The sequence below is a fragment of the Zootoca vivipara genome, chromosome 12 (genome assembly GCF_965207765.1).
Source record: "Zootoca vivipara chromosome 12, rZooViv2.hap1.1, whole genome shotgun sequence".
In the NCBI taxonomy this organism is placed as follows: Eukaryota; Metazoa; Chordata; class Lepidosauria; order Squamata; family Lacertidae; genus Zootoca; species Zootoca vivipara.
Window position 1 is genome coordinate 42,306,956 of NC_142595.1, and position 22,303 is coordinate 42,329,258.

The following is a 22,303-nucleotide window of genomic DNA, read 5'->3' on the forward strand; positions in this document are numbered from 1 at the left end:
CAACCAGGAGGCCCACCTCTAATGAGCTTCGTGATCGGGTAGGCTAATATGGACAAACAGTTAGCCTCGTCCAACATTTGGGGTGGATTTTATTAAGTCAATGCTAAAACCTTAAACCTGCCCAGCAGCATATTATTATCGGCCAGTGCAGCTGCTTTAAGACTGGAGTAAAGTGGGTGTCATAGGATGCCCCATTCTTCAACCTAGCTGCTGCACCCTGTACTTCTGGGTTATCCTTCAGGGCAGCCTTACATGGAGCATGTTACAACAGTCCAGCCTTGACATTACCAACACATGAGTCACAATGACAAGGCTATCCTTGTCTAGGCTATCCTTGTCTGGGTCTGGAGGCCCTCCTAGGCACTGTGACCTCTTGTGCCTCCAGCAATAAAGATGGTCGAAAGAGTACTCCCAGACTACACCTTCTCCTTTTGAAGGAGTGCAACCTTGTCCAGTTCTGGAAGATCTTTCCCATTCCCAGATGTGTGAACTACCTGCCCATAGGACTTCCATTTTGCTGGGATTCAGTTTCAGGTTATTTACCCCCACTGCATCCAGGCAATGATGCAAGAATTGCACAACCACATCTGACTACGATGCAAAAGAGAAGCCCATGCAGGTATCACCAGCAAACAGATGCCACCATGCTCAAAATCCCCAAATGAGAGCTTGATAGGCCTTCTTAAATTATTGCCTCCTGTTTTATCTCCCCTCTTAATTCTTTGGTTTAACTATTCTATATGGCTTAGCTCTGAGGCTTATTAGAACCCCATTGACATACAGCCATTCCCACAACTAGGCCTGTCTCTTGTCCTCTCCTCTGCACATAAAACTTTGTTTGGCCATCCGTAGGCTCCTGCTTATACCCCATCCTTAACATCTGGTTTGAATCAAAGAAATGTAGAGTTGAAAGTGACCACATGGGTCATCTACTCCAACCCCCCTGCAATGCAGGAATCTTTTACCCAACCTGGGGCTCGAACCCACGACCCTGAGATCCCAGCACTTCAGAAACTCCTCCTTTGCCCTCTCCTGCTGGAATCCTGCACCTGCCTCTTAACTACTTAGAATCAGGCTACTCAGCTTGCCTTTGGACCCTTTGAGGTGTTTGTTTGTCATGACAGGGAAATGCAGAGGAAAGCTTGGGAATAGCAATTGCTTAAAGCAACGTAATCTAACCTCCTGGCAAACAGATCGGGATGAATGCTCCCAAGGTGCTCCTTTAGGCCACTCTTGTCCTCGCTTAACACCCTCTTTGTGATTTCACCTGGCAGGTATGTGTCCTTGAACTCTGATGATTACTCCTGCGTACCTGGAGGGAGGATAGAACAGGGTACAAAAATAAACCTACTTTAAATATGCAAACCTTACATTTATTATTCTGCACACTTTTGACTCGTGCCCTGACCACTGATGGCATACGGCCCCTGGAAGGCTGCCCACAAGGTAATGTGGCCCTGAGCCTGAAGAAGTCCATGCAGAGCTTTTATTAGGCCCAGGGCAGGAGTCACCAGTCAGCTGGGAGGCACAGAGCATTTTTGGCATGACATTAGGTACCTGCCCCACCCCCACCCCCCAGAAATGTGTACCCAGCTGCCAACCCCCTTCTGCAGGGGTACAGGTCACCCCATTATTTGTAGAGGTGCTTTTAGTAGAGAAAGATGCAGACTTTCAACAGGGAACTCTGAGTATGTTTAGCTGGTAGTTGGGTATGTTTAGCCTGGAAAAGAGGAGACTGAGAGGAGAAAGGATAGCTACGGTATCTTCAAATATCTAAAGGGCTGGCACATGGAAGATGGAGCAAGCTTGTTTTCTCCTGCTCTGGAGGGTAGGACCCAAACCAAAGGATTCCAATGACAAGGAAGGAACTTCCAAGTAAACCTTAGGATAAAACTTTCTGACAGTAAGAGCTGTTTCACAGTGCAGCGGTCTCCCTTGGGAGGACATGGGCTCTCCTTCCTTGGAGGTTTTTAAACAGGGGTTAGATGGCCATCTGCCATGGATGCTTTCGCTGAGATTCCTGCATTGCTGGGCGTCGGACTAGATGACCCCGGGAGTCCTTTCCAACTGTACAATAAAATTCTAGATTTGAGTCTAGTGTGTGTGTGTGTGCGGCTAGAGCAGATAGACTACAATTCCCACAATGCATTTAACCAACAATGACTCCTGGAGCGGAGTACAGGACGAGAATCGGGCATTCTGAAGCCGAAAGACTACAACTCCCAGAATGCTCGGTTTCTTTACGAGCTCGTTCATTGGCAGATTAAGGCATCCTGCTGGAGAGGAAGTGGGTGGGGCTAATGCGCACGTGGGTTGTATGGAAGCGCGTGTATATCGGTAGGAGGAAGCTCTTTTAATCCCTCTGCAGGTACATTGCTAACGCTTTCATAACCCGCAGGAATGTTTCTGCAGTACTACCTCGATGAGGAAGGAAATAGGGTCTACACCCTCAAGGTAAGGATTTTACTTTAATGGCGTTTGTCTCTCCCCCCCCCCAAATTCTTAGTCCCTTTCTCCTTCCTGATGCCCCCAAATCCAGATGCTATGCATATCAATTCTTGTTACAGGTAGGTAGCCGTGTTGGTCTGAGTCGAAGCAATCTGAAGAAGTGTGCATGCACACGAAAGCTCATACCAAAATATAAACTTAGTTGGTCTTTAAGGTGCTACTGAAGGAATTTTTTTATTTTATATCAGTTCTTGTTATGCTCCAGCTAGAACACTATAATAATAATTTGATTATTTACACCCCACCCATATGGCTTGGTTGCCCTAGCCACCCATATCTGGCTTCTTTCCCTGTTGTTTCCTTTTAAAGATCGTCATTGGTTTAAATGTGGAATTATCTGTGCAAAATCTGCATGATACCCAGGTTATAATTTAACATTGTGGTAATTGCATTGCCTTCGTTATTGTATCCACCCCCTTATATTAATTAAATACAGTACTTGTTTCTAGTCCCTGTAAATGGATGGGGGGGGGGCGTGTTGGGAAAAAGAGATTGTACGAATCTAAGTATTCTGTTGAAATCTAAAGAAAAGAGACATGGGTAAGTTCTCCCGATCATGAAAAAGTGTTGTATTTTTATTAACTTGTTTGTTTGTTGGAATATAAGCACATGGGTAGGTAATGCCTTGTTTTGATTTCATGAAAGCCACTCTGGGAGGGTTGCGAGACTCAGATGGGAAAGAGGAGAAGCATGTATGGCCTTTTCAGTACCTTGGAAGAAAGGTTGGACATAAAGAAAATACACGTGATTTTGACGCCTGGTTTGGTCTTGCTAAGATTGTAGTTGCTCACATATAGACTGCCAATATTAACTTGCACATTTAAGCCAAGATTGGTGAGATGATATTGTTCTTAATGTCAGCTGACAATGTTTGCATGTATATATATAAGACCAAGATTTTGTATGCTCACAAATTGTGATGCCTTCTCTTCCCTGCTTTGCAGAAGGCGGATCCCACCGGCCAGCCAACATGTTCAGCCCATCCTGCCCGCTTTTCTCCCGATGACAAATATTCCCGACACAGGATCACCATCAAGAAACGCTTTGGAGTCTTGCTGACCCAGCAGCCTCGGCCTGTTGTGTAAACTGTTTGCCAGCCGTTCTGGTAGGAGCCTCTGCAGCCCATGGAGATTAGGCAAGCTTCCAGCTCCAAAGCAGCCTTGAAGATGTTGACACAGAAAACAAAAGCACCAGATCTGCATTTCTTCATTCCACTTTATCACTAGGACTTCTGGAGAGCCACTAATGATGTGCGAGGAAACTCCTGCAATGAGCTTGAATTCCTTCAGTTGCACCTGCTTGAGCCCTTGATTCTGGAAATAAAGCAAATGAAATATTTCATTTTATTCCTTTAACATAAGAGTGCTGGTAGTGTTGTCTGAGTAGGAAACCTGGAATAATTTGGTTCTAGCAAAGCATCTGATATGGGTGGTACCCGGTAGTGGTGTCATTTTGAGTAGTGGATCACAAAGCAGAGGGGGCTTCTAATCTGAAAAGGGAAGAAGCAATTGTATATCTCAGAAGTGGGGAAACTGGTGCTCCGAGTGTCCCAAGAGGAGTCCTCATGTTCAACGTCTCTCCTAGGAAGGCATTCCACTCCTCTTTCCGTTCCCTCTTCCAGTTTTCCAATCTCCTTTCTATAGCCAGTGCTCCGGGTTCTCTGAACCATGCCAAATAGCTCTGTCTTGTTTCTCATTAACATTGCTTTGATTACAGTCCTGGCAGCACTCACTAGCTGAGTTTGCTTGGAGAAGGAGCAAAGTGATACTGCCTCACAAACAATTCAAATCCATCACAGATGTTCAGTGTAGGATATTAGGCCAGGGCTACCCAAACTTTTTTCAAAGAGAGCCAGATTTGATGAAGTGAAAATGCGTGTGGCCCAACCAAAGTTGTTGAGCTTTTCTTTAGCATTGAAGTTGTTGAGCCTTTTTAAGGATTTAACTCCAAAGTTGCTGGGCTTTTTTTAAAGGATTTTACCCCAGGACATATACTGCCACTGCATGCCGGATTAGGCCCCCAAAACAGACTTTGGACATGCCTGTATTAGGGCAATATTTGCCAACCTGGCACCATCCAGCTGTTTTTGGCCTACAGCCCTAATGTGCCACCCTGAGGCTGATGGGAGTTGTAGTCCAAAATACTTTCTGGGTGTTAGGTTGCTGATGGATGTACTACAGATGTGTGCATGACAAAAGTTTTTTGCACCAACAGATGAAGACGAAGGAAATGAAGCATGCAACCCCGGAACAAGATGGATGGTTTTTGTGTGTGTGTGTTCTCTCGCACCTTCTGTTCCTTAGTCTCATTTTCTTTCGGTAGTGCTTTTAAGCAAGTTGTTGCTCTCCGCTTCCCTCTGGGAGGCAGTATGTAACCAATACTGATTAGCATTGGTGTTCTATGGAGGAGAGCAATGGCTCAAATTTGAAAGATCAAATACAGTGGTACCTCGGGTTACAAATGCTTCGGGTTACAAACACTTCAGGTTACAGACTCCACTAACCCGGAAGTAGTACCTTGGGTTAAGAACTTTGCTTCAGGATGAGAACAGAAATCATGTGGCAGCACAGCAGCAGCAGCAGGAGAAGCTAAAGTGGTACCTTAGGTTAAGAACAGTTTCAGGTTAATGGAAGACAACATCAATTCCTACAGATATACAATAGCAGCCTCTTTTGCTGAGTGGTTTGCATGGCTGGGAACATAACTGGGCCTAATAACGCTAAACAACCTATGTCCGTCAAGGGCCTAAGCCCAGTTTACTGTCTGCCTGGGATTGCAAATAGGTCACCTGGCAGGCCACTTTACATAGCTGCTAGGCAACATTGGGTTACAGGCTGGCTGTAAGCTATTGTGTTTCATTTATCAGTCACAGTGGGGTATCCAGCAAGGAGATCCGGTCTCTTAGCTCCCTGTGTACCATTAGACACCGCCTTCTAATTGAAGGATAGGAATTCTTGCTGAATAGAAAAGTCTTAGGAAAGGAACATGTGCAGAAAGGGAATTGTTGGGGTCAGAGCATCTGCAAGAAGAGCAAACCTATCCCTTCTCAAGGAAATCAGCCCTGAGTGCTCACTAGAAGGACAGATCCTGAAGCTGAGGCTCCAGTACTTTGGCCACCTCATGTTGGGAAAGATTGAGGATACAAGGAGAAGGGAACAACAGAGGACGAGATGGTTGGACAGTTCTCAAAGCTACCAACATGAGCTTGACCAAACTGCAGGAGGCAGTGGAAGACAAGTGCCTGGTGTGCTCTGGTCCATGGGGTCACGAAGAGTCGGACATGACTAAACAACTAAACAATATTGTCTGAGAGTGGGATGCTGGAAAAAAATATTATATGAGTAATTTTGACGAGCTCCGCTCCCTCGTTGCTTGCTTATGTGTCTTGGACATAGCTTGGGGGAATCTCTGGTCCTCCAGATGCTAGGCTCATTTTCCTTCAGCTCCAACCAGCATAGCCAATAGGAATGACTGGAGTTCCAGTCTATCGTCCTCTATATTGGCACAGAGTAGCCAGTCCTGGTTTACATACAGATACACAGTGTCCCTTTCTCATCACCATCCTTTCAGCCATGCTAGTCATTTGGGTCAGGGTTTTGTGGTTTTGTCCTAAGAAAATGGAGTAGTGCCTTTTTCGCAATCCCAAAGTACCTTAATTTGTAATGTGACATCATTCAGTGACCTATAGAAGCTGCCAAATAGTTGAACACCAAAGGCGCTTTGGTAGGGCAAGCCCTGGGAGCTGCCAAAGGACAGAAAAATGTTTATTATTACTGCATTTTTTGTGGGAAGGGAGGGAAGGGGTACTTGTGGGATTTTCTGTGTCAGGTGGCCAAATAACTTCACTTGCCTTATGCATTTTAACATTGGGAACACCATTTGCAATGAAGCCTCAGGCAGTAAACCACCTAGGCTGGCCTTGTGCTTTGGGGAGACAGTTAGCCACATGTTCCTGCTGAGATGCATTTTCTGCTCCTAGTTAGCAAACATATAAGCAGGAATTCAGAGGGGGAATATTAAGATTTCTCCCTCATCATGATTTTTATGCTCTGCCATTATGTTACTTCACTCCATTTCCCCTCTCGTAGCTGAGATGTTTACAGCTGGTCAGAGCCCAAGGGCAGCTCTTTTAAATGCCTCTTGCTCGCTCACATCCTGCCACTGAAACCACAGCAGAAGTAGGGGAAACCAATCAAAAAGCTGTAAATGGAAATCCTTCTGTTGTTTGTTCTCGAAAAGCAGAAGGGCTGAATGGAGGCTGTGCATAACTAGTTAAGAATTTCCAGATCAGCCCCCAGCCTCGCAGTTCTCTTGTGCTGTTCAGGCTGATGCAGCCATTTTGCTGGCAAGGGTGTGTAAATGGAAATAATTTTGTGACCTCAAGCATGCATAGCATGAGCTTGGGATGTGCAAGAAGCAGAATGCACATGACTGACTTTGCTGAAGGGTGGGAATCACCGTAGTCGGGAATATTCCTTAGGCTCATGTGACCATGTCCAAACGCAGAATCCCTCTCCATGTTTCCCCTAACACCCTGTTAGGGTTATACTCCAAGCCAATGTGGTGCAGTGGTTCAGGGAGCATAGGACTCCACTGGGCAGGACCCAGGCTCAAATCCCCAGCCAGTCTTAATGCCCACAAAGTAAGTTTGCACCACTCTCGGCTTAACCCAGCTGCATCACTGACATAAAAGCCCTGCTCTGTCTCTTTTCCAGATACATTTTTTGATACAAGTTGTGGTCATTCTGTGATCAAAAGAACTTTTTACTTCGATACTTAATACAGGACGCGACCATTTCATGCAGGGGTTCCTGGTCCCTCTGTGTGTGTTGGCGGAGCACATATAAGCATTTTTAACGCCATCCAGGTTTGTGGCCATGCTTAATTTTCTCCCCTGCCAGCTTCTCATATCCCTCCCTTGAAATACTGCCCTCCCTCTCCCCACTTATACTTTCAATATCACAAGGAAGTCCTATACAGGTCAACAACTGGGTATGGTTGAACTTCTGACAAGGCAATAGGACAATGCAGATTATCAGTTTCATGGGTTGTTGTTGTTTAGTCATTTAGTCGTGTCTGATTCTTTGTGACCCCATGAACCAGAGCACGCCAGGCACTCCTGTCTTTAACTGCCTCCCGCAGTTTGGTCAAACTCATGTTCGTAGCTTCGAGAACACTGTCCAGCCATCTCGTCCTCTGTCGTCCCCTTCTCCTTGTGCCCTCCATCTTTCCCAACATCAGCGCCTTTTCCAGGGAGTCTTCTCTTCTCATGAGGTGGCCAAAGTATTGGAGCCTCAGCTTCAGGATCTTTCCTTCCAGTGAGCACTCAGGGCTGGTTTCCTTCAGAATGGATAGATTTGATCTTCTTGCAGTCCATGGGACTCTCAACAGAAAACTTAAATGTCCGGAATTTAATTTAAACAGTGTACACTTAACAATTACAGTCGTACCTTGGATCTCAAACGCATTCCATGGGACTCTCAAGAGTCTACTCCAGCACCATGATTCAAAAGCATCAATTCTTTGGCGATCAGCTTTCTTTATGGGTTTTGGAGCTTATATTTTACATTTTCCAGCGTGGGTAGCTGTATTAAGCAAAAAAACAAACAAACAAACCAGCAACCGTATTTGTAGTAGCAAGCTACTGGTATCCTCACAGGTTTGTTTTGGGGAGGGATTAAATGAGGTGGGAGGGGAGAACCAGGTACACCGCCTGGAGCTCCTTGGGAGAGGAAAAAGAAGGTGCAATAAATATTAATTAAATGAATTAAATGAAAACTGGAAAGTGCCTTGTGGCATCTCAACGACAGGCAGCAAAAGAGAATATTTTACAGCATAAAGCTTTTGTGGTGTCCAGGCAGCCCACTTCCTCAAATCCACACAAGTGCAATATTTATTTTTTGCCATTATTTTTATTATTCTCTCTTGCACCCCCGCTCCTCCCCCGCTCCCGCCCCCGGTTCTTCTGAGGAGAAGATGAAAGCCCAGCAACAGCGGCCGCTGCTCGCTCCTGCGCACGCGCGGAAAATCAACTGCACGGACAAGGAGGAGGGGCATGGGGGAGGAGGATGAGGACAAGCGAGGAGAGTTACACGCTTCGCCAAGCCCGCCTCCCCGCCCCCGCCCCCGCCTCCTCCGAGCCGGCATCCGAGATAGCGGCAGTGGAGCTGCGCGCGGGGGCAGGAGCTAGAGGTGCCTGCAAGCTGCCGCCGGCGCCACCGCAGCGGCGATCATAACAGCGGCGGCCGAGGTGGCAGCGCGCGCGCGCGCGACCGACGCGAGGGACCTTTCGGAACGTTCCGAGAGCAGTAGCAGCAGCAGCGGAGCGCGCGCCTGAGGTAAACAATTAACGGTCACTTAACTGCCGCCTTTTGCTTTCTCGGGGGGCTCCCATTGACCCAGGGGCTAGTGGTGGTGGTGAAAAAGACAGGGCTGCGCACGCGCAGTTTAAACATCACCCCCTCCCCAATTTCTGCACAGTGGCCAGGGCAGGTGTGGAGCGCACACCTCTTCTGCACCTCCTTTCTCTCCCCACCTTTTCCAAGAGTTATTGTACCTTCTCACAGTGGCTCACACTTCTTCTGCTTTGGTGGGGTGGGGGTGGGGGCTAATCTTTTATGTGGGGGCAGACTTGCTTGCTAGGGTGAGGGAGAGCTTACTCGCCCCGCCTACCCTTGCCCTGCACACCTGGCGCAAGCTAGAGAGGTCTTCGCATGCTGCCACTTGCACCCGTTTGCCTCTCTGCCCTTGGCATTGCTGAGCCTTGCCGCCCTCTTGCTTGCGGTCCTTGGGTGTTCGCAAAGCACCCCCCCCCCTCAGGAGATGCGCACACCTTTGCGCTCTTCACGGCCCTGCCAAATTGACATTTCCTCTTGCCTCTGGAGTTACAATGGGTGGCTCAGGCATGCTTCCACACTTGGCTCTCAGGGAACAGTCTTGTTCTTGCTGTCTTGAACCTGCCCCCGAACCCTTATGGGATAGCATGTGTGTTCCCAAGTGTGGGAACTTTGGGGGATTGGTGCAATACACACCACGGTGTCCCTGTGTGGAAATGACTCATCCCTGCAGTTTCAATTTTGTGTAAGACACTAGAGTTACATCTGTATTCACTCTTATTTCTCCAGGACTACCTAAGAAACATAACGTTCTTTTTCACGCTGCTGGGGAGCTGCAAACCCTTGTACTAGGCCCCATCCAGAGGTTATCTTCTCATACCAGGACTTTTGAAAAGCCAGCAGAAGCCTGTGAAGTAATTGTGCATTATTTTTTACAAGGGATAACATCATAACAGCACTTTCTGTTTGTTTCTGTTTTCAAAGTTCTTGCACTGGGACATTTCTTCTCCTTGGACTGAGATATGAAGGTTCTTTAATCATTGTTTCCAAGCCGGAATTCTAAGGGATATTAGCAATGAAGAAAACCCTCTTTCCTTGCATGTCACACTGGAAAACAAGTGGATTATTATTGAACTTTCACAAGGAACCCTCTAGCCTTTTTGTGTGCTTTGCAGATCTTTGCACTGAGATTTTCCCAGGTGGGAAGAAATTACCTCTATGCATTTTGCTGTGCCAAAAGATATTTGCCTCATAAACAAAACTTAACCGGGACCTGTGAGACGGCCTGTTACAACTCACATTAATACCAGGAAAGCAGTGCGACCCTTTGGTAGACAAAGATTACAGTCACCTTTCCTTTAGATCCATAGGCTCCCTCTGAACAGGAAACTGCCTTACTTGCCTGATAAATGGGAATCTTCAGACTAATAACTCATGAAAATTGTTGTCTTGACAAAATCTTAGGTAGCATCTTCACTACGTCTTCAACTCTGCTTGTGGAAAATACATCTGATAATCATTGATATCTAGATACAAAGTTGTGTCTGACCGTTTGTGAATAAATGCAAGACATGAATCTTTCTCTTGAGAGAGCGCTTGGTAACCCTGTTGGTATCTGCTCTTTTGAGTGGTCTTCTTCCTCTTCCTGCTTAGCACTCCAGGCAACTCTTGGTTAAAATCACCAAGGAAGTAATTTTTTGCCCCCTTCCATTCCTGCTGTCAAGATGGCTTCTGTCCGGTTCATGGTTACTCCCACTAAAATAGATGATATCCCAGGCCTGTCAGATACCAGCCCAGACCTCAGCTCTCGCTCCAGCTCCCGCGTCCGCTTCAGCTCCAGAGAAAGTGTCCCTGAAACAACCCGCAGCGAGGGTGCCAGTGACTTCTCCAGAGCAACCAGTTCACTGGCCACTGAAGCAGCTGAGCCGGCCACTGACAAGACTACCAATCCCCGCACAGATGCGGCTGAAGGTAGGTTCTCTTTGGCATATTGGGTAGGAGAGGGGACAGCTGAATGGTAGAGGAAACCTTGTTAATGGAGAATGCTACCTATTACCACCTTGGGGACTTGATGAAGGTGCACAAAGCTTAAATAGAGTTTACAGCTTAGAAGTTCCAGAAAGGACTGCTCAAATCTTGGCTGTGCTGCAGATATAAAAGAATATCTTTTGTGATTTGGGATATGCAAGGTGGGAGTGAAGGTGGAGGGGGATCTCCTGTGGGTCTCTCTCAATTCATGCATGCGTTTTGAATCAACTGCTTTCGAGCAGATGGTGTTTTCAGACATGACTGGATTTTTTTTTATTCACCTCACCAAAATACATAACCTTGATGTGGCCCCTTCTTTTATGTCAAGGGCTTGGCTGTATTGCAGACAGAATAGTTCACAACCAAAATTTCCTCATCCCTCTTGCTGGGAACAGCTCTTGGCTTCCTATTTTCTAAAATGGGGAACATGCAAAGTAATTCCCCCCCCCCAGGCCATAGTTTCTGTCTGAGGGTATCTGTGCTTCTGATCTGTCCAGCTTTTCAGATTATCTGTTCTTCAGTTTTGTTGTTGTTGTTTTTTGTGTGCCAGGAATTGCTGAGCAAGATTCATGGGAAATGACTCTGGAGAATTTCAGTTCCCCTAATCTTGTTGATTTCCTTGTCTCATGCATTTTAAAACGACAGAATATATCTGAGGTCAGACTGGTCTTTGCTCTATCACCACTTAGTCACATCTTCTACAGTGGAGTTTATGAATAGCAACATTGAACTATCAACAGTCTTTGTAGATTCAGCCAGATTCTGATCTGTAAGATTTACTAATCATCTTGTGATAGATATTTCAGAGACATTTTTTTTTAGTTTATGAGATACGTGCATATAAAAGGGCATTGATAGGACACTCTATTCATTTATCCACCCACACGCCCCTTATTCTGGATGGTGTTGGTTGTGAGACAGTAGCATGATCCTGGCCCCACCCCCCAAAAATTGAAGATGAGAATGAAGAAATGCTTCACTAGATTGTGAAATAATAAAGTTGTTTGCAGTTGATGTAAATTGGGGTGGGGAGTTTTTGAAAATGCTATACATAAAGTAAAAAGTACCATAGCAGACCTGTAAATATCAATTTGCCTGCTCAGCTGTGATTAGCAAGAATGAACTCGGGGCAGTTTGGTAGGAAAGCTTCTGTAAATTTGATTCCTCTCTATTTATCCGTATTTAGCTACCCAGATAAATGTCCTATTTTTTTTGCACATATTTTCTTGATTAAGGCAGCAATCATATCAAAATCTACTGAAATGAGCGGATTTAGGACCCAGGGGATCTCTAGCTGAGTCAGGAGGTTCCCAGGGCAGCTGGGCTATTCTGACATTGCTCCCCATCCTTGGCTTAGCCAGAGGCATATCTCTCATCCCAGCTCAGCCAGGGTCCAGTTGGCTGAGACAGGTCTGGTGGATCTTAAGCCAGCATAAGCCTTAAAAAAACCAAAGCATTCTGGGGTAGGACCAGGGGGTAATGGGGCACTTAGACTGGATCATAAACCTGTTCAGCTCAGTCACATGACCTGGCTACCCAGCATAAATTAAGCTGACAAAAGGGTGATGTAATCAAACACTATTTAACACATAATTTATCCTGCCTTAACTTTACACCAGTTTATTGTGTGTAGGATTGCTTCTTAGGGAGAACTATTTTCCATAGCTATCCTTCCACACCATAGTCACACTTCTTCCATAGACATAGTTGTTATTCAAAGAAAAAAAAATTCCCATTCAAATACCCTCTGTGCTGTTTCCTTCTCTTCTACAGAAATGAATGCATCTGGCTTCTGTAGGCAAAAACCAAGGGAATCTGTGACTCTGCTGACGCATGGTAATAAGATCAATGGTTATAAAATTAACTCACAGGAGTCAATACTAAAGAATATTTTATATCTGGTGGTGTCTTTGGTGCTATTACCTTGCCAGTGGCCACCTTTTTTTGTTTTACTGATTGTGTTCTTGTGCCTTTAACACAAAGTGGACAGACAGAGATATAAAACAACGAAGGGTATTATTATGGCCCCTTAAAGATTCAACAGATTTACTGTAACATAATATTTCATGGACTACAGTATATTTTACCAGAATCATTGTAGATAGGTAGAGATTTTGTGGTGTGCTGGCAACTAGGCCACATTGCACCATATACAAGATGACAGTTTTAGGATACAGGAGAGTAGACCAGACCAGCAACTGACCAGGAAAGAATGGTCAGTCTGGAAGAATGGTGGAGAGCCTGGTAATTTCCTCCAGCAACAAGTGTGCAGGCCATGGAATTATTTTTACAGCAGACAATACTGTGAGATTGGCTCTTCTTGAGCTGATGACTTCTAGGCTCAGGATGATTCTAGTCAGTCATGTGGCTTGGAATACCTTCAGTTCCTAATCTTAACAAGTGTCTCTGAGGGGAAGGGAAATGTGTGAATTAGTGTCTCAACCATGGTACTTTTACTTTGAGCTCCACAGTAGCATCCTGACTTGGTTAGCCACACTCTTGCCTATTATTAGAACTGATATTCCCCCAAGGGGAGCACCACTGCTTTCAGGTTTTAGTTTCTGTTTCTTAGCAGTTAGGGCTAAATTATACATCACATTAGTCATGTAGTTTGCCTTAAATGCAGGATTTTTCTTTCACAAATAGCCACTGGAGATGCAAGCAGATTGGGACCCTGATGTGGGAGGATAAATGACTTTTCCCCTTTGCCCACCACTGTGGGTTAAGGCCTCTCCAGATGGTCCTAGGCCAGTGCTTCACATAACCCCACCAGGGGTCCATTGCTACCATAGAGATATCAACATTGTCAAAAGTAGGGTGCCCGTGGGTTGAGTTTTGAAAAACGGGGTCCTCAGGTAATTGGGAACCATTATCCTAGACTGACTGATGGCTCCACCATGGTTGTGAAAGAAAAAACTTGCACTTCAGGGGAACCCTTTAATGCAACTTGTAATTTGTTCCTTGTATATGCCTACCAATTTTGCTCCTTTTCTGCCAATATACCGTACCTCATCTCTACGCATCATTCTTTGTTTTCTACTTTGCTTTTTTACATCCTACCTGCAAAAAAGCAATTGATCTAAAATAACCTCATGAAACAATTGGTCTCATTCCCATCAAATCTAAGGGTTGGCTTACATCATAATATAAAAATAGTATGTGGGCTTTTGCTTCACCTCTCCTTTGGTTTTATGGCATTACTGTAAGTCTAGAAGCTTAGTTTGTGCATCTACGTGCATGTATGCAGGTGCATGTGCATGCTAGCAGGTCTTCTTCCATAGCTGATGGTGTTTTAGGCTGTGACTCTAAGCTCAGCTTGTGACCCAACAAGCTGGATGCAGCTAACTAGGTGCATATTGTGGCCTGCCATATGCTCCACATGTCCTTCCCCACTTTTTGAAATCCTAGCAGTAGAAACAGGAGATTAATGACCCCCTGGTAGGTCTCAATGCATAACTGGTGGGCTGTGTTCAGCTTGGTGGCTCACAGCTTCTTCGGGTGTGTTTTAAGGACGATTAAATGAATTTAAATCCCATTACTTGCTCATTTCAGTTACCCGATGCTCTTATATTCTTTTGCTCTTTTGTCTTTATTGAGTTAAAACATTGTGTCACAGGGTGCAGGGGCATTTACATGGCCTGTAAATGGTCCTGACCTATATTTGAAGCATTGGACAAGGTAGCTTTTAAGGTTTTGTTTATTTATTAGAAAACGTGTACCTCACCTTCTATTGCAGTCAGAATGCTGAGGGCACCTTTTCCAGTTCATTGCAGCCCTGCAATGATTGCAACATCTTTGCGGTTTCCCCCCACAGGTAAATACATTTAGGTTAGGGCTGTAAACAGTTTTGAGGCATGTTAACAAGTGAAAGTTGGTGGACCAGCTTTTGCTTCCACCTTAGCTGAGCATTAATGTGCACATTTTCTCCCCTGCATATTGTCAATGTCTCAGAAACTCTAAGGAATCATTTGTTGGTACTACATCAGCCAATCACTATTTCCTCCCCCACCCAAACACTTGATTTCCTAGGCATCGGTTTACACCAGTCATTTATACTCCCACCCCCTCTTCCTTTCGGATCATGTTGACATTATATGCAGACCCACGCTGTAAATGTAGGTCATTCTGCAAAAAACATGTTTTGCTATTTGGATTTTTTCCCTAATGGACAGAGTGCCTGCTGTTTTGTCATTTTTCTCTTCTGGTTGAATGCCCTATCATTGGAGACCCAACCCTTCCGAAGTTGTAAATGAAGCCAGAAAGCCTTCTCTCCCCACAACTCCACATGCACATATATCAGACTTAAGTTGTATTGCCAGCCAGCCAGTGCTTCAGGGACTCCATGTCCCTGCTGCCTAGGCCGGTTTATCTCCTCAGAGATACTGGCTGTAGGTTTCAAATGGGAAACTGCTCTCTGCTGCTGTGTCCTTGTTGTGAGAATATTTGTGATTTGTAGAGGTTGGCAATGAGGGTGATGGCTCCTCAAGTCAGGGATGTGTGTAAAAGGAAGTTACATTCTTTGTAGGTGGAAAAACATATTCTTTAGTCTTGGTTGAGTATTATTCTCCCCCCACCCCTGGCCCTGCCCCAGTACATCTTAATTTACATTTGTCAGCTCCATACCCACCCCACCCCCCATACTCTTGGGACTTTTTTACATATGCAGAATTTGGTTAACTATTACATAAGCATATGTACACAAGTAGGGAAGGTGTGCACATGCACACACAGATGTGGCAAAGCTTGGTTTTCAGGACACAAAGACTCCCAGGTTTCCAGATGCAGGTTTGTAAATTTGTATGTATGTAAAGGTTGCTTTGTTTACTTTTGTTCTTAATTTGCACTTGGGTATGGCACTGGATATTTCTATGGGCATTTTTTTGTGACGAGCAATCACCTTAGCCTACCATTGCTATCTTTTGTATTCCGGTCCATAATACTCCCCATTTTCTCTGCACAAGATGGCTTGTGTTCAGGGAAGTCATATTGGAATACCCCAAGGACCCTGTTCTGCTTCTAGAGAGGCAGTATTATTTTATCTTAGTGGACATATTGGGAAAGAATGGAGAGTGCCATTTCCAGTAATATGTCTCCATGGCAGATAGGTGCAAACAGATAAGTGCTAACTTTCTTTATTAAATCTGAAAGCTGGAATTCTGCTTATTTGCCTGGCTTACATGTTGAATGCCATTTTGTCTATGACCTAATCATGTCCACACAGATTTCCCAGACAATAGCATCTGGTGTCCGTACTTCTTCTGTTCTTTGTTCATGCCAGATAACAATCTGCTTTCCTCCCCCATTTTTGTTTTCTCCTCCTCTTTGATCCTGTAACAAGAAGCTCTTTGGCTGTTGCTGCCTACGCCTGTTTCATTTCATATTCTCAGCAGAACCCCAGAGTGCAGAAAGCTTTTGTTTCTTAGATGTGCACTTTAGCCCCCAATCCCTTCCATTAGATCAGAGGGTTCACAGGCCCCTTTGGTGCTGCCTCTTGTGAGGGGAATGCCACATCCCTGTGCACTGTGGATAAAGAAGTATTCAAAGCACATGAAAGGTTAGCCCATCCACCTGTAGTAACTTGGATAATATGTCCTTAGAAGTTTATGTTTGTTTTATTCTCTCTCTTACCTATCTTACACTTCTTAGATGAATGGTTGCCTTTTGTGAAATATGAATATGGTGCTGTTGAGAAAAATGTATGTAAGTTGTAGCATAATTTCACTTTCCCATACATTGTCTATCATTAGATGTCGTCTAGATTTTCACAAAAGAACTATAGTTACAAAATTATGGAATTGAAACAAGTCCAATAGACTGTATATGGATGTCCTATATACCTAAGGAAGGAGGACCTACAAAATCCTTGTTCTTGAAGCTAGGAAATGGGTATGCAGGGACAAAGCTCACACTCAGCTGAAGATTCCTAACTATAGGATGCTAAGAAGTGATGATACTCCTGGGAGGATTGCATGGGTGGGAAAACACATGTGTAATTTGGAGGGTTGCTTTTATTTATACTTGAGCCTATCACTTGCTCAGTTAAGGGTTGTCTCTCTAGTAGTAAGAACAGCACCTCACCTTTTTTGGTATGTGTGTATCATGTGTTTGGATCGAGGTATAGTTAAGAAATTGTTCTTAATGTTAGACTTAAATCTGTCTTAGAATATTTTATGGCTTTTTGTCTTTCCCCATCATGTTTTGAATGAAAAATTAATCCCTTCCCTGAGAACTTATTAAATATTTGTTTTGAGGATTCAGCATACATTCTCCCTTACCCAACAGACAGACTTGGCTTCCGTAACCTGTACCTCTTAGCCTTTTCTCATACAATTTACTTTGTAGACCCTTATTTTCATCTTCACCGCTGAATCTTTTTCAATTTCATAATATTGCCTTTGAACTGTAGTATAGGCTTAATGCTTTGAAGGGTATCCACTGTCAAAATATACTACCTTAGGGGCAGGAAACCCTTTTTATTCCAAGTGCCACATTCCCTCATGGAGAACCGTTCTTGGGGGGTGGGGGGCACATACCAATGGTGTACATGGCCAGAGGTACCGTAGTAGTGGGTGGAGACAGGGATAAAACACAGGCAGACCAATGGTTGTTATTGTTAACTTTTGCATAGTAGGTCACATTCCAGGCACACAAAATTCAGAAGTTTCCACACCCAAACACATGCACACATCTCTCCATCCAGGCAAGCAAGATACATTATCAAGTTCAAGGATGCATTGCAGCTAGGTGAAAGCACCTGAGGAGGGCTCATAGCACAGCTTGTGAGGGGTGTGGTTTGGGGAGGAGGCATGTCCTGAGTAAAGTGCTCAGAGTCAGATAAGGAGACCTAGAGGGCTACATTTGACCCCCATGCCTGAGCTTTCTCCTTTTCATACTATTTTGCCTTTCTGTTTTGCCTGCCTCAGAATAGCAAGCTGAAATCAATTAATTGGATTTCCTTGTAAGTATACCAGCTCCATTTGTGGTTTTTTGGTCCCCCCAAATTACTGAGTTGGTTGGAGTGCATTTGGAGACCTAAAGGGCTTTATATTTGATGCCTTGGCTCTAATGTAACTGATGTGCTGCAGCTGATGCACTTAGGCTCAGGGAGGTCATTAGTAAATGAGTTACTCTGGACTTCCCCAAGAACCAAGATTGCATTCTGTCCTGGCTTTGCCTTTGGTCTTTGTGCTCCTGGATTTAGCCAGATTTAGTCAGAGTGGGAAGTTGGAAGGACAAAACTGAAACTGGACACTTAAACATTTGGTGGCCATCTGTGTATTTACTTCAGGGAGCAAGTTTGTTGAGCCATTAGGATTCCCGTGGGTTAGTAAGAATAAAAAGCTCACCTGTTGCAATCAGCAGTAAATACAGGGCCCTTTGTAGTAGTCTGATGCTTTCTGTAAAGACTCTTGGAGAACTAAATAGATAAGACAAAGAGCTTTTTAATATTCTGAACAGGAGTAGTGTTGTTTCATCATTAATAAATGGCCAGCTATAAATCCAAATGCTTTCTACAAGCAGAAGAATGACTAGATCCCTACGCCTACACCTAAAATTCCAGTATCTTAACTAGAATCACAAATGTACCTGCAGTTCTAGGATAGCATGGGCTGGGGATGCAAAACAATACATGAACAATGTAGTGGCTGTGAATCTCACTGCTTGACATCCTTTGGAAGTAACTGTTAGCCTAACCTAATTTACAGGGTCTTTCTGATAAACAACACTCTGAACTAATTGTTACAAGTGAAACAAATAGCATGATAGCTTGTGAATTGGTACAGCAGTTTTAATGACTGGGCTATACATTGATGTGGATCAAGTAGAAATGTTGCAAATGTATATGGAGAAGCAGTCATGCAAGTGTCATGGTTCAGTAGAGTGAACGAACCCCCCCCCCACTTCTCTTGTTTGCGTGACAGTCTGATTTCACTGCCCAGCACACAGCAGGTACTCTTGAATGTGACCATTTTGTTAACATGTTGATGTGTGAGTGTTCCTGTAAATAGGCAAAATGACAAAAGACAAGACTGACTTCAGTAGACACTCAGGAAATTGTAATGGGCATCTCTTCTTTTTAGCGTTTTGTGCTGCTTAATCTCTTCTGTGGCCAAAACTTATAGAAAGGCTCTAGTCCAGTGTTTCCCAACCTTTTTCTGACCATGGCCCTCCTCCGACCTTGTTTCTTTCCTGTGCCCCCAATAAGCACAAATCAATACAAATCTGAAATTCTGCTCTCCCCCCTCCCAACAAAAATCCTGGCTATGCTCATAACCTGCTCCCCATGTCCAACTGGTAGAAAGGTAGCTATTTAAATGTTTTGTTTGTAAATAAAACATGCTTCATTTGTAATTTTATAATTTATACAAAATACAATTACATAAAATGCTAGGAACATAATGAAATATTGTTGAAGCAGAAAAACATAAAAACATGGAGCTGGAAGGGGATCCCAAGGGTCATCTTTCTAGTGCAACTCCCTTCAATGTAGGAAACTCAGCTAAAGCATCCATGACAGATGGCCACCCAATCTCTGCTTAGAAACCTCCAAGGAATGAGAGCCCAGAGGAGATCCATTTCCCATATGTTATAAAAAGTAAACCACTTATTAACCCCAGTTACTTGACACAGAGGGGGAAACGTACAGATACAGTACAGTCCAAAAGGCGCACAGGGAGTTCTGTATATATGGGAGAATTTTAAAATTCTCACTGACCTGGTGCAAAAAGATCTTGTAATCAGGAGGAGCCTAGGCTGCCAAGATAAAACACTACAGTATAGCCCCACATATCCATACCTGGGAGTAAGACCCACTGAACCCAGTGCAGCTTTCTTCTAATTAGACACTGCTTTATTTACTAGATGCAAGTCAGCAGCACCAAACGACCCCGCTCAGCTAGGTGCTTGGATGGATTTCCCCCCGCACTTTGCAGAGCCAGGCCAATGATGCCATTGGCCCCGTGCCCCTCAGCAACATCCAAAGGCCCTGATCCACTAAGTGCTGGGGTAGATTGCCCTTTGCAGAGTCAGGTCCAGGCTGCCAACGGGCCCAGCACTAGCAGCAGCAACAAACAGCTCTGGCTCATCCAGCCCTACCCATTGCTACCCCACCACCGCACTTGCCTGACCTGGGGGTTTTGGATCATGGGCTCTACTGATCAAAATGGGAGCCTCAGTGATCACTCTCTCCCACTGGAAACAAACTAGGACTGCTCAAAGAAAATGCACATGGCAAAAAGGAGTGCCAGGTCCTGGTGGGCTAGTCCCTTACCCACTTGTGATTGGCCAAGCAGGTAGCCAGCCAATCAGGATTTTCCCCTTCTCACTTCCCTCTGTGGCCTCCTAGCCTCTTGTCCCCCATTTACGCACTTTTCACCTGGGCCCCCCTTAGAATATCCTGGGGGTTCCCAGGGGGCCATATGGCCCCTAGTGGGGAATCACTGCTGTAGTCTTTCCTCATAGTTATCAAGCCTTTCTAGCTTTCCAACATTTTTCATCAACTGTAGCAGTGCAAACTGAATGGAGAACTCTGGTTGTGGATTAATAATAAAATTAATCCTAACAATTGTAGACTCTGAGAGATTTAGACAAGCTTAGTAATTTTGTGTGTGTGGATAAGTAACTTGGGAGGCATTCATACAATTTTATGTATGTGAGTGCCAACAGCATGATTATACTGAATATAGTATTTTTCCCATATGAAACAACAAATCTAGAGTAAAAACAAGTACGGTAAATTGCAGCAAAATGTTAAGGAAGGAGAGTTGGCACATGTGAATATTTCCATCTGCTATACTAACTGTGCCAGGTCATTAGTGGGAGTAAAATGATGACAATGCTAGGTTGTGGACAATGCTAGGCTAGTTCTTTAAAGGTACTGTCTTATACACACTTACCTGGGAGTAAGTCTCACTGAACTCAATGGGGCTTCCTTCTGGGCAGGCAGGTGTGTAGGATTATAAGAAAATATTTTTGATATGGGGAAGAAAGATCTAGGACAGATGTTTTAAAGAAGTTTTCTATCATCAAGACTTAGTTATTGCCAGGTATGCTAGTTTCTTAGCAGGTGGGAAAGTACCATCATGACCAGATTTTAAGTATTTTATTTAAAATAATTTACCTTTCATTGTAAAAACAAGTCAGTTTACAAAATAAAGTCAATAAAATAACAACAAACCATACGAAGAGCTATTCAAAGTGCAGTAGAGCAATACTGTACTAAGGATCAGTGCTTGGGACTGCCTTGGGAATGAACACCTACACCATAAATAGGTCCCTGTTGTATTACCAACATACTGTATAGGATATTAATTTATGACAGTGCATTCAGTATTTGCAGATACAGTTTTGATGTTACAGAACATTAAACGAGACACATTAAACATAATAACCAGAAGTGAGAAGTGGTTGTAAAACAACTAATTGTGAGCAAACATTTCAGAGTCTCTTCTCAAAGGTTTACACTATTTATGGTAACACATATATAAATACAGAAGGCAACGGGAGAGAAACTTGCAGACCAGCATTCCTGCTGCACAGTGGAAATATATTTGTGCCACAGGGGCCTTCATTTTCAACAGATGCATCAATAAAGACAAATGTTTACAAAACAGTAAACAAGAACCGTAATTAGGAGATTTAAAACAGAACAGCACTGTTACGTCAAGCACATTAGAACATTTTGTTATTTTTGAAGCCCACTGTTTTAATTTTTGCTGAACGCATGGTTCTTGAGCAATTGGAGGTAATGACATAAAACATGGTGGTGACTCTGTATTTAATTTGTAATTAATAAAGAATAGGATCTGGCCCTTGCTTCCTTGAGTCCTTATCAGAGTTAAGAGGGTCATTGAACTCCATACAGTGGCAAAACTTACTCAGACCTGTATTGTATAGCTCCCCTCAGCATGTGACATGCTGACCTCAGTCTCATTTCGTTCCACTTCAGGGCATTAGCTTGGACCCACATGCTTATAGAGCTGGAGTAACGATCAATGGAGGAATAACTGGAACAGCCAGGACTGAAATAGCAGAAGAAGATACAGCCAGATTATAATCACGGGGTATATGTAGTGATTTGCAAATTGTTGGTTAGAATAACTTGCCAAAGGATCACAGGAACTTTATGAATTCTGAATAAAGAACATTATTTTGTAGATACATTTTGGGCTCTAGTCTCCAAGCTGGACTTCTGATTCCTTTATGCTTTCTGGGGATAAAGTTTATGTTTTATAAGAAGAGGGGATGTGTGGGACTCAAACCTGTTGAAGATGCATGGCACTGATATTGTAACCATCATAGTGTCAGAGCGGATTCTTATTTGCAGACACTCTAGATTCCATCTGGCATGTGACAAGGATGTTTTGAAGTGTATAGTGTGTGCATGCAAGTCTGGAGTTCTCACATGCAACCTTAACACTTGCTTTTCTGAC

At 44.1% G+C, this 22,303-nt stretch overlaps 2 protein-coding genes across 6 annotated transcripts in view; both read left to right on the forward strand.

Annotated features, from left to right (window-relative positions):
• Positions 1-2,328: 2,328 nt before the first annotated feature.
• Positions 2,329-3,863, forward strand: NOP10 (NOP10 ribonucleoprotein). The gene is made up of 2 exons (XM_035135733.3): positions 2,329-2,454; positions 3,453-3,863. The coding sequence occupies exons 1-2, from the start codon at positions 2,401-2,403 to the stop codon at positions 3,591-3,593; spliced, it is 195 nt and encodes a 64-aa protein (XP_034991624.3). The 5' UTR covers positions 2,329-2,400; the 3' UTR covers positions 3,594-3,863.
• Positions 3,864-8,544: 4,681 nt separating this feature from the next.
• SLC12A6 (solute carrier family 12 member 6) overlaps positions 8,545-22,303 on the forward strand; it is a 48,706-nt gene continuing 34,947 nt past the window's right edge. For 3 of the 5 annotated variants that reach the window (XM_088655345.1, XM_060281805.2, XM_035134642.3), the window contains exons 1-2: positions 8,566-8,846; positions 9,633-10,814. In XM_088655345.1, the coding sequence (XP_088511471.1) occupies positions 10,568-10,814 (247 nt within the window). In that variant the 5' untranslated portion in view covers positions 8,566-8,846; positions 9,633-10,567. Of the gene's footprint in view, positions 8,847-9,632; positions 10,815-12,644; positions 12,708-22,303 lie in introns of all 5 variants that reach the window. The other 2 variants (XM_035134639.3, XM_035134640.3) reach the window with 1 other exon arrangement.

Coding starts and splice junctions, on each gene's coding strand:
- NOP10 (XM_035135733.3), top strand. CDS start 2,401: ATGTTTCTGCAGTACTACCTCGATGAGGAAGGAAATAGGGTCTACACC. Junction 2,455..3,452: donor ATAGGGTCTACACCCTCAAG/GTAAGGATTTTA, acceptor CCTGCTTTGCAG/AAGGCGGATCCCACCGGCCA.